The sequence below is a fragment of the Artemia franciscana genome, chromosome 2 (assembly GCF_032884065.1).
Source record: "Artemia franciscana chromosome 2, ASM3288406v1, whole genome shotgun sequence".
NCBI lineage: Eukaryota > Metazoa > Arthropoda > Branchiopoda > Anostraca > Artemiidae > Artemia > Artemia franciscana.
The window spans coordinates 65651058-65673226 of NC_088864.1; the positions used below are offsets into that span (position 1 = coordinate 65651058).

The 22169-nt window shown below is 36.7% G+C and overlaps 1 protein-coding gene across 2 annotated transcripts in view; it reads right to left on the reverse strand.

The window, feature by feature from the left end:
* The window catches only part of LOC136043964 (transmembrane protein 41B-like), a 49664-nt gene that overhangs the window by 17767 nt on the left and 9728 nt on the right, over positions 1-22169 (reverse strand). For both annotated transcript variants that reach the window (XM_065729044.1, XM_065729045.1), the window contains exons 2-3: positions 12902-13136; positions 5858-5986 (exon numbers count right to left, since the gene is read on the reverse strand). In XM_065729044.1, the coding sequence (XP_065585116.1) occupies positions 5858-5986; positions 12902-13136 (364 nt within the window). The remainder of the gene's footprint in view (positions 1-5857; positions 5987-12901; positions 13137-22169) is intronic.

The window sequence follows — 22169 nt, forward strand, 5'->3', positions numbered from 1 at the left end:
AAGTTAGTTCGTTGGATTGGGAGGTGGTTTACAATGAAAAGGATGATGCTTCAAAAGCTTTTAACATTTTTTCAGATATTCTTTACCCTGTGTTTGAGAAAAATTGCCCATTGAATAAAATTAATTGCAAGAAAGCTAAACCGAGAAAGCCGTGGATAAATGATGAAATTTTGAGTTTAATAAGACAAAGAAATAAGTTGTATTGTCAATATCTTGATAATCCATCTGAAATGATTTTAAATGAGTTTAAAGAGTTGAGAAATTATGTAAATAATTCAAAAAGAAATGCAAAGAATGAGTATTATTTAAACCGTTTGAAGATTAAGGAAGGTAATATAAAAGATACTTGGGGAATTGTCCGTGAAGTGATAGGATGTGAAAAAAAAGATATGTGTATAACCAATTTAAAAACTAGTAATAGAATTATTCATGATAAATTGGAAATAGCAAATTACATGGGTGATTATTTTTCGAAAATTGGTAGTGTTATACAGAATGAAGTGTCTAGAGGTGGTTGTGCCGTCAACATTAACGTAAATCCTTCAAGCATGCAGAATGGGTTTGAATTTGTACCATGTAATGTAGAAGAAGTTGAAAAAATTGTTTGTAGCCTTAAATCAAATTCTTCTGGTGTAGATGGATTGAACCTAAAGGCTTTTAATTATGTGTCGGTGTATCTTTTGCCTGTACTGGTTCATTTAATTAATTTCTCAATGGTTAAAGGGCATTTCCCGTCGGAACTGAAACGATCTAAAATCATACCTTTACATAAAGGTGGGGACCCCTCAGAACCCTGTAATTGCCGACCGATTTCCATTTTACCTTTATTTAGTAAAATTTATGAAAAAGTTATTTATAAACGATCGTATGATTTTTTGGATTCGAAGAAAATTTTGTATAATGGACAGTTTGGTTTCAGAAGTAAACATTCCACTAGTCATGCAGTACACCATCTTTTAAGTTTTGTTGATAATGCATTTGAAAATAATATGATTCCTTTAACTGTTTTTGTAGATTTCCGTAAGGCTTTTGACACTGTTGATTTTAATACTCTTCTTAGTAGACTAAGTGGGCTTGGGTTAGGTAGTACTTGTGTAAAGTGGTTTTCATCGTAGTTGCATGGCCGGACTATCAAAGTTGCTTTATCAGATATATCAAGCAGAGAGTTCGGTGTTAAGTGTGGAGTGCCTCAAGGTTCCCTGCTGGGACCTCTACTTTATCTTATTTATGTTAATTCGTTGGCTTCACATGTTGGAGTTGAAGCGCTGACCTCTTTCGCGGACGACACTGCGATAACAGTAATCGGTAGTTGTTTGGTGCAGGTTGCACATAAGGCTAATTTGGCACTTGAAAGTTTGCGCAGTTTTACAGTAGGTAGTTCCCTAGCAGTTAATGCATCTAAAACAAATTACATTATATTTAGTAGAACAGGTAGGTTACTTAATGATAATAATAACATTTTTTTTGGACATTGACCCATTAAACAAGTTTTTGAAATTAGGTATTTGGGGTTTTATTTAGATAATAATATTAGTTGGAAAAAGCATTGCAGTGTTATTGGTGCTAAAATGGCTAGGGGTCTAGGAATTTTGAGACGCGTAAAAAAAACTTTTCCGTTCAAGATTTTAAAAATCATTTATTTTTCCCTTGTTCATCCTTATATAGATTATGGTTGTGTTCATTGGGCTAGTAATTTCTTCTCTAATTACAAAAAGATCCAGATTTTGCAAAATAAAAGCATTCGATTGATTGCGGACATAAAAGAGCAGGTTGAATCCAAAACTACTGCTAGCTTTTCCCGGTGTAATGTTTTAAATGTTGGTCAGATTCGTGACTACCAGGCATCAATTTTTGTGTTCAGAGCATGAAACATATATGCCCTGAGTATTTTCATGATTATTTTTCCATGAATCAAGAGTACCATAATTATGATACAAGAAATTCACAACTTTTAAGCCATGAACAAAGAAAAACAGTTCGATCATCATATGTGGTTCGGAATCTGGGGCCTTCTGTTTGGAATAGTTTGCCGGCTCGCATCAGGGAGTCTGTCACTTTATATGGGTTTAAAAATAAATTGAAAATGTTTTATTTAAGTAATAGGTTTTGAAGGGCAGAAGGTTTTTGATGTCTTTTTTTTTGCAGTTTATTGATGTGGGGTGGGGACTGAATACCGGTAAATGATATTTAATATGATTATTTTGTTGTATTTTGTTCATGTGTATGTGTTGTTATTTTTTATATATAAGATAGGCTAGGTGGTTAATCATGAGATGTTATGTTTAGATATTTATTTATAAGATGTAAATCATAATATGAAATTGCAGCACAAGTCCTTAGGACTTTCTTTTTGCTGCAACAATTTATTAGTGTTGTCATTTTTTTATTTATGTTTGTATTGTGGATAAAATAAAACTTACCTACCTACCTACCTATTCATAAAGATATAATTTATAATATAGAAAACTGATACCCGTAAAAATTTCATGTCAAATTTATGGGATTTAATCGCCATAGTTCTATTTTAGAGGCAGTTTGCACTCCACACGTGAACTACTATGTAGGTATATTTTATTTAAATATATGGAGAGGGCCCCGGAATATTCGATCCAGGCCTACTGATAAGACTGCCGCTCCATAGGAATTTTGACAAGATACTGATCCTAAGCTCGGGATACTGGGAAAAGTATCTAAAATCCTAATTCAAGGTGGTTTCCTCTTGCTGCGGTTAGCATAAGGCCTTAAAATAGGATTTAAACTCAATATTACTCTTCGGGCCCATCATGCCATTTTCCCACAAAAAAAAATCGAGTTTGTCAAAGTAATGAGAAATATTCTTGGGCAATCAGATGTTGCTAATGTTAAAAATAATAATCTAATAAAAAAAAGGCACAAGCATCTTATAGTTGTCAGCAAAACGACAAACTAGAAAACATATGAAGTACAAGAAAACATTCAGCCGAGTAGATTGGTGCGTGAGATTTAGGATTCTTTGTCTGAGAGGGCGAGTGTTCGAATCCTAGTGTACCCAATTATTTGGTTTGGGACAAGGGTGAGTGGCATGACTGTAAGCTCAGCCAGAGTCGACCCAGCTCTAAATGGGTATCTGGAGTTATCTGGGGAAGGTAGACAGTAAGGGTGTGCGAAAGCAAAGGATGGTTGTCCCCCAACCCCCTATTGTACTTCCTGGCTGAAGGGCCAAGAAATGGAGATCAACACCGCCGGTACGGATTGTAAAGTCTAATGCCGTATTCTTTACCTTTTACAAGAAAACTATTTAGTTCTTTCTTTAATGAATCCACATCTTGGCTATTTACTATTGCTGAGGGCAGACTGTTTCATTTTCTGGCTGAGTTTCTCGGTTTGAGAAGGTCCATCCTCTTGTGTCCTTGAAGCACGCACCTTGCAGTTTCATCTGAACGCCCCGTAGACATGATGCAGTGAGCTGTTGAACGTCAGTGGGTATAATGACATCATGAAAGCTCCTTTGCAGATCGTGTAAGCTCGAATTCTTTCTCTACGGTAAAGGCAGCAAGTCAAAGTTGATAGTTGGAGCTTCCAGTGCCGTTCTTCATAAGGGAGGTGAGATAAAGTTGGGTAAAACAAAGATTTATCATCCTGCGTTCTATCCGTCCGTCAGAATCTAATGTTATGGACCAGTTTTTCTTTTTGTTAATTTTGATTAATTAAAAATACCTGATGGAGAATCTTAAGTTACTGTAGACGTATAACGTTATCCCACCGGAAGGTTGTAGGTAGCCATAGTCTATGAAACCCTGGGGACAGTGAACCTAGAAAGTTAAGAGTAAATCAACGGCTTTGACACATATCCCCCCCCAAAAAAAAAAAAATATTGGAAGACCATATACAGAATGAAATTCAAAATATTCTGTAAAGGTTTTCAAAATGTAGATTTTAGAGGTTTTCAGAATAGAAAAAAAATATGAAAAAAATGAAAAAAAAATAGTCTCAACAATTTTTTCCAAATAAGATGATTTAGCCTACTTGGCGTCAGAATCCTCGTAGAAGAAGTTACATGCGCTTTTAAGCATATTTTTTTTTTATATTTATTAAAAAAGGTTTCGAAATTATTTTTAAAACTCCCCAAATATTTCCTCATATTTGCAATTTTATATACCAACTTGAACATATTCCATAGAATATGCAAACATGATTGAAGAGCCCTCAAAACGAGTCTCATCCCCCAACGGGAGGACATCTACGCAGCGGCCCACTTGAGGGAGGGTTGGAGGATAATCATTGAAGCTTGGTGTACTTCTGGAGGCACTGGAGGAACTAGGGTCTCATAAATATAATGAACAACAAACAGAAAATCATTCTAATAATGTTAAAAGAGAAAAATAAGGAACTGAAGCGTTAGAAATATTCTATATTAACAGTGATTTCGGCAAGCCTTTAAATAATGAAGCTCTTTCTTTTCATTTCTAAACAAAGAAAAATATGGGAAATTATTTAGTTAAGATCGTCGCTCTGGATTTGATTTTTTGTGTTCGCTCCGCTTCTATTCAAATCGATACTTTTTCAGTTCCGTTCAAATGTTCGCATTAATAATTATTTGGCGGAAATAATTGAACACAAGTTATAGATTTATCTTATGTTTTTTGATCAGAAAGCTGAGGCCATTCTCTTTGACAATTTAAAAGCTTCATTAAATGCATCACGAAAAAAAAATATCAATTTTTACAATCTGGCAGGAGGGGGGGGATAATCAGGAGGGTAAATTAACAATCTAGAATTTTCTAGATAAGCCCTATGGGCGGCCGGCGTTTACCCCCCTCCCCCATGTAAAAGACCCCCCATGGAAATTATGGCTTTCCAAATTAAGAATTTCTTTTCTTTAATTCCGTAGATGGAAGAAGTTTTGGTATTTTTGTATTATGTGCCACTCAGTCTATGTTGTGTGTAAAACGAGAACAAACCGTTTTTTTTTTTTTTTTTTTTTTTTTTTTGTTAGTTTCGTTGTTACTTTATAAACAAATATGGGCTACAGATTTGCATATATGTAAACGCCTAGAAACCCCTATGAGAACTGACTTGCAAAAACGTTATTATCTTTGTATAGGTAGAAAAATAATTCAGGACAAAGATGTTGGAGAACTAATTTGCAATATGAGTTTCCTATAGGGAATTTGGGACAACATAAAACCCTGTGCTGCATTTTACTTTACTCCCTTTTTTCTTCTCCTGCCTATAAATACACTTAGTATATTGATAATATGGCGAACTCGAAATCGTCTGAAAAAAATCCAATGTTAGTTCCAAAACAATCTTTTTTTTGTAAAATCAACCAGCAATACTTCAAACAACACTGGATTGTTTTGGAATAAATTCACTGCATTTTATATGCCACTTTTTTCATTTTGAGGGCCAGATTTAAAAAAACATTTTTGCCAAAAGACCGTAATGCTTCGATTCATGTGTATCATCTCTTTTTTAGCCTATATTCTAAATAAAAACCTCGTCCTACGTATTTATTGTAGTCAATAGAAAAGAGCATGCATACTTTCAGAGAATTGAAAGGTGGATCCGAAGTTCCAAAAATCAAAATTTAAGCTGTTTTACTCACTCAGCTGGCTGGGGCTGCACAACCCTAGATATAAGTAATTTGAGCTATAGCACGATAGTTTCTGAATGTCCTATTTCTTGTTAGTGCTGCAAATTGTTTTACGCAAAAACGAATTTTTTTATGGATTTTTTTATGGAATTTGCCATTCAGACAGAATGCCCTCAAACTAAAAAAAAAAAAAGGATATTTTGCATTAGAAATGGCTGGCTTAAAAGAGGTGGCTAATATTGCCTCTTTTGACATAACATTGGCTTTTGCAAAAAAGGATACAATATGTATGTCACAAAGACAGCTCCAAGAACTTGGTAGTTGTACTTTTCCTTGTAATTACTAAGAACTTTCCCTAAATTTTTGGCATCATCTATGTCTCGAGGTAATTTCACATATCGTTGTTCAGATCTGAAAAAAAGGCACAATTATAAACATGTTAATGTAGCACAACTTATTTAAACTCTTATTGACTTCTAAGGGTCGCTTCTTTTCTAAGCTTGTATCCAACTTTGTGTGTTCAAGTCAAAGACGATCAAATAACTATTTAAAGGTAATATTAAGGCAATTGGTAGTTTTGAAGAAAAGGCAGATGTAGTCCAGGGGTGAAATGTTTTGAACAAGAATCGTTAGTATGAAGTATGAGTCACTAGAATGAAATATGAAGGATTGAAACTGACAACAAGATTTATCAAAGACCGAATAGTAGTATTTTAATTATTCAAAAAAATTTATATTGAAATAAAAAAAGAAGAAAAATCGGGCATCAGAGCTTTGAAGCCGGCGCTATCCAGAGCAAGGCGTCTTTTGATGTCCACTGAGTGATTATTGTCGCCCGTGATCTGGCTCCCGAGATACGCGAAGCTATCTATCAATTATATTTCCGTTCCAGGAAGATTTATTTTTGGTGGAGATGGGTTATTGAACCTTGACACGCGCATGACTTTCGTTTTATTCTTGTTGATTGTCATTCCGAAGGTTCCTGTAACTACTTCCAGGTTATCTGCTTTGGTTTGGAGTTCAGCGACGGATCCAGTGAGCATGTTGATGTCGTCTGCATATAACAGCTTGTCGATTTCAATCCTCCCTATCATTGCCCCGTTGCTTCAATATGCGACATTACACAATGGAGGAAGAAATTAAACACGTGAGGTGAGAGGATGCATCCTTGTAAAACACCAACAGAAGTTTGGAATTCCTCGATCGCATCCCTCAACTGTTTGTACTCGGCTTCTGAACTGTTCATAAATGTTACGAATGAGTGATGATTTAACGAGACACCGTAATGCAGCAATGTATGCCAAAGGCCTTCTCTCCAAGTTAAGTCAAAAGCTTGTTTGATGTCAATGAAGAATTGATAGAGGTCCTGACTGTATTCAAGGTATTTTTCCATTACTTGACAGATGACGAAAATCTGGTCTATCGTCGAACGGTTCGCTCGGAAACCCGCCTGATACTCATGGATGATGTGACTGGTTAGTGTTTTTATTCTGTCCAGTAATATCTTAGACAACACTTTGGCAGATCGGCTTGCCAGGCTGATTGGACGGTAATTGTGACATTCAGTTTTGGACACTTTCTTATGCAGAGGAATTATGGTAGTGGAACACACATTTTCGGGAAATATTCCTTGTGCCAGGCAGCAGTAGCAATTCTGTGGTAGAGATCTGTTATGACTTTTGAGTCGACTTGCACGAGCTCTGCTTGCAATCCATCTGCTCTAGACGATTTATTTGATTTGAGTGACCAAGACAGCTTCAACCTCGCTTCTACGTTGTGTTGTGCTTGGTTTCAATGGGGAAATGGTTAAATTCCTAAGAACGACAGGGTTACAACTGATTGGGAGGGGAGGGGTAACTTTTCACGAAAATGTTGTTTCTGCCTCTCTCTCTTATTCCTGTTGCATCTTTGATGAGAGTCCCGTCTTTATCCAGGAGTACATTCGTTAGTGTAGTTTTGCCGTAACTCTCGTATCGCTCTTGATAGCTCTCGTATCTTTTGTTACCGGAACAGATATTGCCTTTTCGGAAGTTCAGCTGGCATTGGTCGCATTTGTTATGTGTGTACGTCTCGGCTGCCAAACACCTCTCTAAGAGGTGTTTTACAGCCAAATCGAGATTAATCGGGTAATGGTTGCGAGATGACATGTCTTTCAGAAGCTAAGTACGGAATCTACGGACGTTTTTCTGGAATATTATGTGTGTACGCGGTTAGAGCGCGTTTGATCTTCTTTTCCGTTAGTCACTTAAGATGCTTATAAATTTCTCTGCTTTCTGGGTTCTGCCAATTAGCGATAGCACGCTTGATTTTACACAGTTGAATGATATCATCTCTAATCCGTGGCTTTTTGGAGCCATTATTTCTTCAAGGACTGTCTCGGCTGCCAAACACCTCTCTAAGAGGTTTTTGACAGCCAAATCGAGATTAATCGGGTAACGGTTGCGAGATGACATGTCTTTCAGAAGCTAAGTGCGGCATCTCGGGACGTTTTTCTGGAGTTTTGTTGCCGACTTTAGACGGAGACGGAAAGATGTCATTACCAGTGTGTGATCGCTGTCAGCGTCTCCTCCTTCAAGAGCGACTGTGTCTAGCGTGCTAGTTTTCGTTTTTTGGACTTTTTGGTGTTTTAATCAGTTGATTTCCACTTGACTTTTCATCGCTCATTGTGTTTGAAAAGTGTCGGCCACTACCAGCTCGTTGTCTCGGCAGTATTCCAGAAGGCACTCACTTCTTTCCCAAATTTTCCCATGACGTCTTCATTACCGTCTGAATTCGCGCCCACTACTGCAGTAAAGTCTCCCATAACGAGAATTATGCCTTTTTTGAATGGAGTCTATGAAGCTTTCGAGTTGGCTGTAAAATTCCTCTGAGTCTTCATCGCTACGAGAAGAATCCGGCGTCGTCGGTGTAAAGATTTAGGTGTTGTTTTTCAGCTAACAGGTCCTTGATGTAGATAAGGAATAAGGTCGGTCCGAGGAGAATTCCTTGAGGGACGCCACTCAGAACTTGGCGAGATGTTGAACACACCTTCTCTCTGTTTGTGATAAAGAGTCGAACCTTTTGTATTCTGTCACCGAGGAAGCCCATTAGACAGTCAACTAACTCTTCGTTAATGCCCACGGCTGTAGTCTGGAGCGTAAATGATTATGAGGGACTTAGTCGAAGGCTTTGGCAATGTCGAGTCGAATTAGGTTGACAGGAAATCCTCTGTCAAGAAGCTGAGTAATTAGATCGTAAGTTTCGAGTAGGTTGGTTTCGACTGACTTCCAGGAAGAAAATCATGCAGTTTGTCCGAGATAATGCTGTTGGAAACGAGATGCATGAGAATTGCGTTGTTGACAATTCTCTCTAAAACCATAGTGACAGCTGGCGTCATACGTATAGATCTGTAGTTTTCAGTTGTAGACCGGTCCCCCTTTTTGAATACGAGTGTAATATAAGCATTGTGAGAGAACACCTCTCCTGTTGGGAGGAAACTGAAACACATGGCAAAAAAGCAGGGAAAATATCGGTGTTTGTTTCTTTGAGCAGCCTCGAGTGGATTTCATCGGGACCGGCTGATTTGTTTGCATGGAGGTTTTTTAGCCTCGTTTTCACCATATGTGCAGTTACAACAAGGGTGCTTACGGGAGATGGTATGTCGCATTTAGGAGGGGGTGGAGGCTCACTATCTGGTTCTGTTGTAAAGACGGAAGCGAACTGGTTGTTTAGTAAGTTTGTTTTTAGTAAGTTTCTGGGTGTCAGTTACTTCTCTTCCATCATGAGTAGTGAGGTGTTTAACACAGCACCTAGGGTGGTCTTTACTGGACACATAATTCCAAAACTTTTTTGGGTTCCTCTTGCATTCGGAATTTTGTACAGTTGTTTAGCTAAGTTTCGTAGTCTGTTCTGAACTTGGACGTACTTTTCATAGTGAACAGGCTTATCTCTTTTTGTCTAATGGCACAGTTTCCAATTTCTTTGTCTTTTAATGCTACAGGTCATATACGGTCTTCGGTACAAGAACCAGCCTTTCTGTCACGTTTCTACACTGCTGTCACGGTGAAAGCTGTCAGGAATTTCTCCCACTGGTCGTCGACATATCCCTGAAGTAGCTCATCCCAGTCGACAAATCTTAGCTCCCTTCTAATAGCCTCGTAATCTGTATAAGCCTGCCTTCTGCATTTACTTTTCACTAGACGTCTAGAGGTGATTATTTCTATGGGAAGATGGTCGCTTTTCCTGACTGGTGGGAGATAGTTTACCTTCTGAATCGCCTCGATTCTGTTTACAAATACCAGATCTAATACCGTGGGTTGTTGGGAGGGAAAAACCGAGTGGGTTTGGTCAATTAGTTGGTAGGCAGAACGGTAGTGTACAATCTCAATGAATGATCTAGCTTTAATCGGGATATTGGAAGTAGAGTTGTAACGGTACCCGTCCTTCCATATCAGTACTGGGAAATTGAAATTACCTCCAATAATAAAATCGCCTTTAATTTCAATAGCTTAACGGAACATTTATGAGAGTGTCTCAGTCCCAATGGCTTAGGGTGAAGACAGTCTTCAATAGATATAACAAACTCTGAGAGAGCGTTGATTATGGTCTTCATCAGTAAGGTCAAACCAAACACATTTGATGGAGGCTGAATTTGCCTCAATGCTCAGCTAATGTACTGAATATTTATTTTTGATCGGGGTCAGAACACTGCGTCTGTATCCTGTACAAGAAAGGTTGAGAGACGACTCGGTAACCAGGCATATTAATATGAGAATCTTCTAGTCTTGTTCTTGAATTCTTAGGACACACTTCTGTAAATAAAACCAGGTCAAAGTCTTTTTGGTATCCCAGACTCCTAAGTTCCTGTAATTTTTTTGTTAGCTGGTTAACGTTAGATAGGAAAATAGAAGTCTGGACGTAGGTTTTGACTGCTTTTTGTACCTGTTCTCAACTGATCCTCTTCAATCAGCTCAAAGGAGGCAGCATCTGACTGAAAGTCTTGTGACTTGATACAGGAACTGATGGATGTGAATGTCAAGGATGTATCCGTTGCAGTCAAAGATAATACATCATACGCGAATACAAAAGAGCTTTGCCATAGACACTTTCACTTAGTCCTACACTATGCTCACCATAACTAGACACTTTATTTACAACGTTATATACAAGTCCCCTATTATGCAGGTTTAGGGCTGCATGGGCACCGACTGGGATGGGGGTACTTCCCTTTGGCTTTTTCCGTTTTTTATCACAATTTGAAAGTCAAGGATGGCTAGGGTTATCTCCCCTGCGGCGTATCTGGCTTCAAGCTCTTCTAAAAGCGTTTCATGGCAGGTATAGTCTTCCCTTGACATGTCGCTTCTAAATTGTATTTCGCCTTTTTTTCAAACGATTTCTGCAGAATTTACTTTTTCAGTGCTAAGGAACAAACCATAAATATGACCAGTGAAGGGCAGCTATACGATGGCTACACAGTGGATCCTTCTTTGGTGTAGGGTGGGAGTCATTGTACGTTGGTTACTGAGTCGAATTTTATACCGAAATCATTCTCTAGGATTGAAAAAATAGCTCTGCTGTTATCCTACAAGTGTTGTATATCATAAGCGATATGACATTGTTTTTTTCTATTCTGTCTGTCTTTTTCAGCACATACAATATGACGAACATCCGACTCTAATGATTGTCTAAGGTTGAGAAGCAGAGAAAAAACTTCACTTGGCAAAATTCATCAGGCGTCGTCAGCGCTACACTAACTCGCGAGTGATGATTCGACCACGTTAACTTTTCCATAGATGGTTGAAGCTGGGATCTCAGACTTTCCGCCGACTGCACAATGGACTGGTTTATACTTTGTTGTAGCGTGGTTAGTGCATTGCCCACAATAGATATGACCTCGGCAGCTGAAGCACTGTTGATGTGAAGCGCTGTGAGGACTTACTTTGCATGCTGGACCCACTCAAGACAGATTTTCTCCACTCTTCTGTTCAGTAGATCATATTCAGAGTCAGTTACTTTTAGGCAAGCTGCAAAGACCCAATTTTCACAGCCATTACAGTTTAGTGCTGATGAACTCTCGCCTAAGTTTTCACTACAGGTTATATACTTATCAACGTTCCTGTTTTGGCGGCATTACTATTTCTATTCACACAAAAAGCATGTTTCTGTTCACTGTCTCTTATTCTATGGTCAATTTAAGAGATTTTCAAAATCAGTGGGTAGCACCCCAATAAAAAAAGAGCAACCAGGTCAGGCAAGGTTGACAACTTTCCAGCAACTACTTTTATATAAAAAGAGTCCAGTATTGGTTAACGGTACTTTCACGGTGAATTCCGACTTTTTGTCTTCAGTTTGATGTATGGGAATGGTATATTTGGTCACTCAGTCCTTGGGAATTTATTATTTCACACCACCTAGTTCTATTCATTAATAACAATATGCATCATCATCATCAACTCGTTCTATCGGTGAAAAGTCTTGAACTGGACAAGACTGTTTTGTACATATGCCTGCAAGAATTGAAAATGTTCAACATAGCATTTATGATAAACCAACCACATTCAAAATTATGAGACATTATGAGAAAATGCAACATTATTAAGCTACATTGCATTATCAATCATGCATCAATCAAAATAAGATTCCAATCTTTAATCCATGTACAACAAAAAACAACATAGTTCACTCCTTTACAAAAGATAGTTTATCATAAAATAGTGAAGTGCCTTATGCACCAAACTACACATATTGCCAGAATCCCCTCCAAAAGAGTCAAAACCCCTCATAAACAAAACAATGGGAACACCTTTAGGTGACTGTCAGCATTGATTATAAAAATATTATACTGAAAGGCAGTTTTTTCGGTTTATTTCTTCTTCTAAAGAAGAAGTGAAGAAAGAAAAAGAAAAGAGCATAGTATAGTATTGACTATGTTAGAGTTCATAGTAAAGACTATTTATATAATATGACTGATAGCGTCGTATGTAAAAGAAGACTATTGGCTGTTGCTGCCCATCTTCAAGTGTTTCAATCATAGAGGGCCAGAGATATTCCTTTTGCTCAATCTTACAATTTAAAAGCTATTCAATCCTTTGACTGCACTAGAATTGTGTGTAGATTATCCAGTCCCGTTTATGAGGGCAGGGCTATTTGAATGAAAATAGACTAGACTTATATATCTTAGAAATTACTTCTCAAACGTTTTTCTCATATGAATAGAGGTGAAAACCAATGAAACAGGTATGACGAAGACAGAACCAATAAATTAAAGCAAACTTTCACTGTGGTAATAAAGAAACATGATGACTCTGATCAATTAATTTTAACACAAGAATACAGCATGTTACTTACTCTTCAAGTTCAGGGAATGTTGTATAAACCAAAGCTAATATAGACAATGATGTCAAGAATATACCAAACAATAAAACTATTGATTTTCTAGTGCTGGTGCCAGTTTGTTCTGTTTCCACTTCCTTTGGAAATGATTCGCCAGTTTCTTCAGCTGCTTGCATCTTCATGGTCTTGGATTGTTTTAAGCAATATTCTGTTTCTTTATTATACATTGGAGTTCCATTACAGTTGTTACCTGAAACACAACATAGTTATTGTTAAAAAATGTCTAAGTACCAGTGCTGTATTTAGCATACATTACATTTTCTAGAAAATACATCATGATAGTAATTATTTGTAATTAATTACTCATTATAGTAATTATTAACATGATAGCTTTAAGTAATTATTTACCCTTCTCAAACAACCTAACCAGCAGTTGTATTCTAACAGAAAAAGGCAAGATGATCCCATTTATCATTCCAAGTGTCTAGAAAGATAAAGGTATAAATGAATGATAAATGAACAAAGAAATGAAGCAAACAATACGGTACAAAATCAAAAGCTGTAAGAGGAGTTTCATTTCACTTTCAGACGGTGCTTGAATAGTGAGCCAGTTTCTTTTTTTTCATCAGTAATTATCATCAGATGAATAGGGAGCATATTAATATAAACCAGTTTCTTTCTTTTTATACCATCAGTAATTTATCATCAGATGAATAGGGAGTGTCTAAATATTCAAATGCATTTAGAATCCTGATAAATTCTGGTTAGCTATAGAGCTGAAGCCATTTTGATCCCCATCCTTTAGAACCATTGAATATGCATGCATTCTAATCTACTACTTTCAAAAAAGAGTCTTATGAATGTATACTGTTGCAACTTTTTGTTTGTTTAAATAACTGCATGTAAATTTTATTTATAAAGACGAATTCTGTTACCATATCTTGAAAAAAAAAACTCAAACCAGATCGCCAAAAATTTTTCATTTTTTTGTACTAAGTTCCAGAATTTTTAGACACTTGTTGAGGTCCCAGTAGTCTAGTCTATTTACCCCCAAACCTTTATGCTGATTAGGGAGAAACAATATTCAAAGCAATTTTAGTGTTTCACATACTAAAACAAATCATTTTGCCTAAAACTATTTTTCCCATCTTAGATTCATTTAGCCCAGCTACACAAGCCTAGTAAGTTACTAACTGATCTGAGACAAAACTAATTATTATTAGAGATCAGCTTATTTTAGGCATTATAAACAGCATCATCAAGCTTTGTCAGCTTGGACAAGTTTACACCCCAAAAAACAACTTTTTAAACAGATACTTCTGGTTGAACCCTTATCAAAATGGTGTAGTTGAAAGGAAGGCAATTTAAGAAGTTGGTGGTCACTTGTTAGGCAAGATCCGGAGCCTGCAGGAAGTTTGTAATTTATTTGGCCAAAAATGGGACAATCAATAGCTAAATTTTGCCAAAGCATTGACACATGACTGGCCATCATGAGAAACTCTCATTCAAAATTCTGTCACGGAATAGGACAGAGAAAGATGACTGACCAAACACATTGTACCAATTCATGGCAAATTAGACTGTAATCAGTATTCACTTGTTTCTTAAATTCTGATCTATGTGGGCACAATCTAAAACATTTAAATGTCACATTAAAAATGCAACAATTTAACTCCCTCTCCAACAAAAAATATTTATTCACGAATCATACTTGATATCTTCCAAATACACTTTTTTGTTAGCCTGGATATACACAGGGTCTTTAGATGTACCTTTTCCAATCCCCCCCCCCCAAGTCAAACTCTGAGGTTAACTCAATCCTCAACTCCTGAAATTTCAAATTGATCTCTCAAGCTGTTTTTAAGATACTTGAGATACCCTGAGATATCAACTTGGATTCATAGGCCTACAACATAGTCTAATCTTATTCTAGTCCTATAGGTGCTTAAAGTTCCAGTTCCAGTTCCAAAAATTGTAGGGAGGTATATGGACTAACAACAAGTCCTTTCACCTCTTTGACTTCTTCTTCAGAAAAACTAGCTACTGGAAGCGCTATTCTCCTCCAGTCTGCAAACAATGGATATATACGATTATGAACAATAATACACTGTTATTGATTGTGGGAAGTGCGAGTACCTGAGCTACCTGTCCCCAGCAGTTTAAGGCACTAGGCCGGCCGGTACCAATACGGCTCTTCCTACTCATTCCCGCTCTCTTCTGCACAATCAAAAACTATGGATAAATCACGTCCCATTAAAAATTGACTTCTTCAAGCTTTAATCCTTATTAAACAATGTTTCTCTTCTTTAAGGTATGAATTGCTGCCTTAAATATCTTACGATCCATTTCCCATGGCAGGTTAGAATCCAGGATAGCTGTATAAGTATTTGGAATCTTAGCCAAGGAGCAGAAACGCTTAAGAGCAACAGTCTCCTCACTCTGAGCCTGGCAATCAAATAAAATATGCTGGATTGTTTCCTCTGTTGAAAAGCAGATTCGGCATAAAGGGGAATGATGTAGCTTCCAATTAAATAACAAGCTATTTAGAAGTAGGGCACCTGATTTCAGTCGGTAATATAGCACTGTATTTAATCTTGTATGAAATGGAGATAACATTAATGTACTGTGATTAACTTTGGATCTTTGCCTGATAATATCTCGTGAATTGAGGTCAGAGGAAGGACTAGGAGATAACATGGAAGCCTTTGCTGCTAGAGAATCAGCCATATCATTATATTTTATACCTTTATGACTAGGAACATGTTGAAAATAAACTTCATTTTCCTTGATCTTAAGATTAAGAAGCTGTCTTCTAATATTATATAAATCTTTGTCATTAGCAATTCTATTAATATTTTGGATCAGTAGTAATGCTGATTTAGAGTCGGAGAGACAGAGTATATTTTCAGATTCAATGTTATAATTTATAAGAGCATCCAAGGCCAGGCGGATGGCACATAATTCAGCAGACAGGATAGAAGATCCCAATGGGAGAGGAGAATAAATATTCAAATTCAGGGATGGGATACATGCTCCTGCTCCAGCTCTTTCCCTCTGGACGGATCCATCAGTATATATTTTTCTATAGTTGGGGTAAGCCTTTGAGATGTGTTCAGCCAAAATAGTCTGGATCTCATAATTAGGAATCAAATCTTTACTAATAGAGATAAGTTCTACTTGACAGCTTGGAGGACTCATTTCCCATGGGGGGGACTCAGTAAAGGGATATGCATGAAGCGAATGTTGATTCCAGTTTGGGACCTCCAGTTGAAACTGATTCCATGATGAATGGGCATTGGGACAGGCTGACTCCTCAGCAAAGGTATGTGCATATACAGCATGCTTGGCTCCATAAGCCTGGATTTGCGAGAAATACTTTATCCTTAGACTAGATGCTCTTTCACTTAGGGACACCAATCCCGACAGTGTTCTTAACTTTGACAGAGGAGTATGCTTATGCACACCCAAAGCTATTCGAATAGCAGAATTTTGTAAAGATTCAAGGATTTTGAATGAGGATGGGGGACGAGCTGAAAATATTTGAATTCCATATTCTATATTTGAACGAATATATAATTTGTAAAAATCCAAAATAATCTTTGGGTGACATCCCCACTTACTTCCAGCAAGTCTTTTTAGAATACAAAGTCTCTGAATAATCAGAGATTTCAAAGAATTAATATGTTCATGCCACTGCATTTTAGAATCCATTAATAAACCAAGTAACTTCACTGAATTGCAAAATGGGATCTCCCTTGGGAAAATTGTCAGTGGATTAGGAGGATCTAGAGTACCATTAGTAAATATAATGGCTTTAGTTTTACTGATTGATATTGGGAAGCCAAATGCTAAAGAGAATCTCTGGACTAGACTTATATCATGTTGAATAAAGCTTTGAAGAAGGTTAATATCCCTTCCTGACTTCCAAATGATCAAATCATCTGCATAAAGGCCAAATGATGCATGAGATACTTGAAATTCAGAAACATACAAGTTGAATAGAAGAGGACTCAATATTGCACCTTGAGGAAGTCCTCTCGTAATGGGGCATTGCTCACTTCTAGACTGATTTACTTGAACGTAAAAATATCTATCAGTTAGAAAAGACTTTATAAAACTTATAAAAGGATACGGGAAGTCAAGATTTATTAGGATTTCCAATAATTTATTGTGGACTACATTTCCATAGGCATTCGACCAGTCAAACAGAACAGCCATTGTGACATGTCTTTTTTTGAGGGAATTACAAACATCAATTTCTAGCCGGGTAATGTTATCTAAAGAGCTATGTCCTTTTCTGAAACCTGTTTGTTCACTAGGAAAGAGATTGTTGACTTCAGAAAACCACTCAATTCTTGATAAGACAAGCCTTTCCAGAACTTTACTAAAGGAAGGTAATACTGATATAGGACGGTAAGACTTGAGATCATTAGATGAATAAGAAGGTTTTAAAGCTGGGAATACCTGAGCAATCTTCCAGGCATCTGGGAACTTTTGACTTGACCAAATAAGATTATAAAGACTTAAGAGGGCTGTATGAAACACCTTTGGGGACTCAATAATCCACTTCATATAAATACCATCATAACCTGGGGAAGACTTGATGTTAAGAGAATTAAGTGCTACACAAAATTCATCTTGGGAAAAAGGTTTCATCAGAGTACCCTTATAAGAACATGTAAGAGGGAGATTACAAAAAGGAGGTCGGCTGGGATGAAAATCTGAGCAATCATTTTTAAAAACATTGGTAAACAGATCTGCCTTCTTTTTATCTGATACAATTGGATATCCATCCTGAATGATATCATATCTACGGTCATCATTAGGCTGCTTTCCACTATTTAGTTGGCTAATGAAATTATGGACCTTTGAAATTGGGGTTCTAAAACTGATACTTGAGCTGAAATTCAGCCATGTACTCTGTTTAGCTCTCCTACAAATTAGTTTCACCTTAGCACATGACTGCTTATAAAAGATTGCTGTTGACTGAGATGGGTGCTTTTGAAACATTTTACGAGCCTTTCTTTTTGCCTGAACTGCAACCCTACACTCATCATTCCACCAATTCTTGGGTCTTTTGGAGCCATTGTAAAAACGTACCCTAGTCATTGGAATTGCCGATTTAGCTGACTCCAGCAGGATTGATCTCAAATTGGTCTCAATGGCATTAATATCATAATTAGGAGAAACAAAGGAAAAATCTGCTTCATTTAATATCTCACGAAAAAGGGACCAATTACCTTTGGAGTTGATAAATGTAGGGACGTAGGGTTTGGGAGTGTAGCATAAATCTTGAAATGATGTAAGAATTGCACAATGATCAGATTGGAGAGATGACACCTTTACCATCTGAACTAAATCATAATATGAAGAAGGACCTAGAAGCAAATCTATAGTTGAGAAAGAGTTAGAAGAAATATTATACCTGGTCTGAAAGTCAAATGGAGTGAAAATCAAGGTGTCAGGAAAATTGGACAATATGTACTCTATTCCTCTTCCTGCTTTGTTGCTACCTGCTGATTGTTCCCAGAGAGGACTGTGGGCGTTAAAATCACCAAAAATAAAGGTATTATTACCTGATAATTCTGTTTCCAAGATACTTTGGATGTCCTTACTCCCACATGGATTATAAAAGGATTTTATGGCAAGATGGTTACCATTAGCTAAGGTAATTAATATGCCTACAACATCTATTTCATCCCTGTAGATAGTTAAGGGTTGAGGGGAGTGTTGGATTGAATCATGAACAAAAATTGCCACACCCCCTCCCTTTCTGTTAGTTGATCTATCCTTCCTGTAGCACTTGTACCCAGGCATTTTGATTTTCTTGTACTGATGAAGATTAGTCTCTTGTAGACAAATAATTCCAATTCTCTTATCATTTGCACATTGGATAAGATCAGCAAGTTTATTTGAATTTAAAGAGACGCAATTCCATTGTAGGATCTGCAGCTTAGTTAACATAGGAAGGGTTGAATAGGTGACATGCATGATATTTTGAGAGAATGGATGATAATTCTGTTCCTATTTCATTGAAAATAGAATTGGAAAAGTAGTATTCTGCAATTTCTTTTGTTATACTGGCTTTTTTATCTTTAGCCATATTTGATTGTAATATTAGGTCCACTGATGCAACATATTTAATTAAATTAGTAATATGAGGTCCAACTCTATCTTGCATAGTTATGGCTTGAGTAGAAATATTAGGAAAAGCTGCCACTCTTTCAGACCAAGATCTAGGCTTAGTTTTAGGATTGTTGAGGGATAGACTAGCTTCAGCCACCTTGGGATGCTCCTTAGCCAATGGAGGGTAAGAAGTCTCAGTAGGAGGTATGAGTGCCTGATTTGGGTGGTTCTTGTGGACCTGTAGCCAGGGTTTTTGAGGAAGGGCTAAATTCCCTTCTTTGGCCTCATTAACTCTTGGACCTGATGGTACTTTGGACCGCTTGGCCAGCTCCATTGCAGCTATTGGGAAAGGAACATTTTCTTGAAGAGCAATCTTTAAAACTTTAGCTCGTTGAACATATTTAGGACATGAATTGTGATCTGTTGATTGATGTCTACCATCACAGTTTGTACATTTAGGCACTTCAGTGCATCTACTTTCTGTAGACAAGGAGTGATTACCAAGGCAATTAGGGCACCCTGGCACAGAAGAAGAACAATACTTAGATGAGTGACCAAGCTTAAAACATTTTGAGCATTGAAGAGGTTTTTCTTGGTATATTTTATGAGCTTTTTGCTGACCAAAAAGGAATACTGAGTCAAATTGGGAACTAGCAGGTAAGATAAAGAGGACACTCTTACTACTTCTTGTTCCCTTAGAATCTAGTTTGCCCATACGATGAACATCCAGAACCTCCAGCATTTCCCCCTTATTGTTCATAAGGCCATCTTTCAAGTCGTCATTTGACAGTTCCAATGGTATGTTGTACAGTACTATTTTCTGAGAATTTTTCAGGGTTGGTTTCCACCATTCAGGAGTAACAGGGATATTGCCAATTTTATTTAGGCTAAGGGCTTTGTAGGCTTCATTTCTGTCTAGAAACATAACCATTAGTGAACCATCTCTGTTCACATTCACAGTGAAGCTGCATCTAAAAGTTTTGAAAAGATTCATTCTAATGTTAGTAATATTTTTGATAGAGAAGGATTGATCTTTTACTATTGGAGCAAAAAGGATAATGGATTTGTCCTTTATCTCCACAGCTGGATTTGGGTTTGAGAGTCCCATTATTTCAGGAGGACTCATAGAAGGTTTTTTTCGTTTCTGTTTTCTGCCTACTGTCTGAAAATCCTCATTTAGCAGGTTGTCAGTTTCAGAGATTGGTGGCTCAGAGACAGTAATCATGGTTTCATTCAGGCTATCATCATTGGATATTGGAGATACAACAATAGGAATATCAGCTTCTGATAACCAATTAGATACTTGGCCCCCTTCCCTGAGGGGGCTAGAAGTGTTAGGAAACATTGGGTTCAGGAAAGGGAAATTCCAGAAACTCTAACCACGCAATAAATTTATATGAAAAGGCAAAATAATACTTCTCAATCAAAAGGAGTAGCAAGAGCTTTAATTCCTTTCACTCAGAAAATAAATGAAATCAATAATATAAATTTTTCATCAATTGATTTCTTCTTTTCTTCACTAAAGAAATAAGAGATTAAGAACTTACTAGAAAATTAAAGTACCAACGATTTTATAAGGATTTGAATTGAAATATTTTTTCTTTTCTCAGTCTCTTCCCTTAAGTTAAAATTCAAGGTCCATTTGGCCCTCTCCGAGGAAACTCCTTGGAAGCTCATATTTTGTCTACACATTGTACTCAAATTATTGTAGATATACTATTTTGATAGCCTATTATCAAATGAGTTTTTTTTTCAATTTAGCCCTAACCTCTCTTTCTAAGTCATAATTGAATATCCACTTGCAGCCCCCTTATCAATTCAGGTTATAAGTTTCAATCTGACACAAAAAGTCATTCCAAATATATTAAAGATATACCCTTTTGTTATCTTCACAACACACATAGGCTTTCAATTTACCTTACTACTTAGTCATGTACAGATGCATGGTACATGACAAAAAAAATGCTCAGATGGATCAAGGAAAAGTCCCTTTGCCCTACCCTCCTCCTTATATACACAACAGAAATTAGAAGTTTCAACTCTGTTGCCAAACATGTTCCAAAGATATTGTGGCTATGCTATTTTGATGACCTGGATGCAGATAGTGTAACAAGTAGGATCAAATAAAATAAATAGCCTAATAAATAAAAATAATCTAATAGTACTAATTTTTGAGATTGGAGAAATAGAACAAGCAGATGGTACATAATATGCAGGAAGTTTGGGGCATTTAGATGAGTGATAGCTTCCTGGACATTGTAAGATGGTAGATGAGAAATTGTGGTTGTCAAAAGTACTATATAAAGTCTAGAGAATTGTGCATTTCAAGTTTATTGTTGCACTGTCCCATTACACTTAGGTACTTTTAAGATTAACCAGTTTGCTTTGATTGAAAGTATTAGTTAATTGAGCATCTGTCAGTAAAGCATAATGTATTACATTATGATCCCTTAAAGGGTTACAAGGCCTTAAAACAGCCCATAGTAACCAAAAGTCTAAAAATATACTTCAAAAAAATACTGGCTAGTGAGAAAAATTGTCATTTGCAGCTGAAATGGTAATTATTGTTTTAGTAAATTTTTAGTTTACAACATAGTTTAACTAGGATGAAAGCAAATACATCACTTGATGCCTTTTTATTTTCTTTCATATTTGAATAATTATTCTCTGGGCCACTTTCATTTTGAGCCCAAAAGGTAAAACAGTCCAAAATTGTCAAAAAGTTCAGAAACATGTTTAAAAAGGTAAATCTATGACAGTTTATTTTACTGGCCAATGAATAAGGCAAACATACCACTTGAGGCCTTTTTTATTGCTCACTCCAAATATAATATTTGCTTTGCTCAGAGATTCAATTTAAAGAAAACAAATTTGCAAATTTTTTTTTTTAAGAGGTTGAACCCTGTCATAAATTATGTCACACTAAAATATTTGTGGACAATGATTTAAAATTTCCACAGCCACACTCAGGCTCAGGTTGCAAAAGCTAATCGAGCTCTCCAACTCATTAAGTGCTCTTTTGTAACCAGAAAGTCATGCGTGATTACAAAACCTTATAAATCCCTAGTCTGTCCCCACCTTGAGTTTGGCCTTTCCCCAAAATAAAATGGACACAAGAGCCCTTGAAAGTGTCCAAATGATAATAACCAAATTGGCC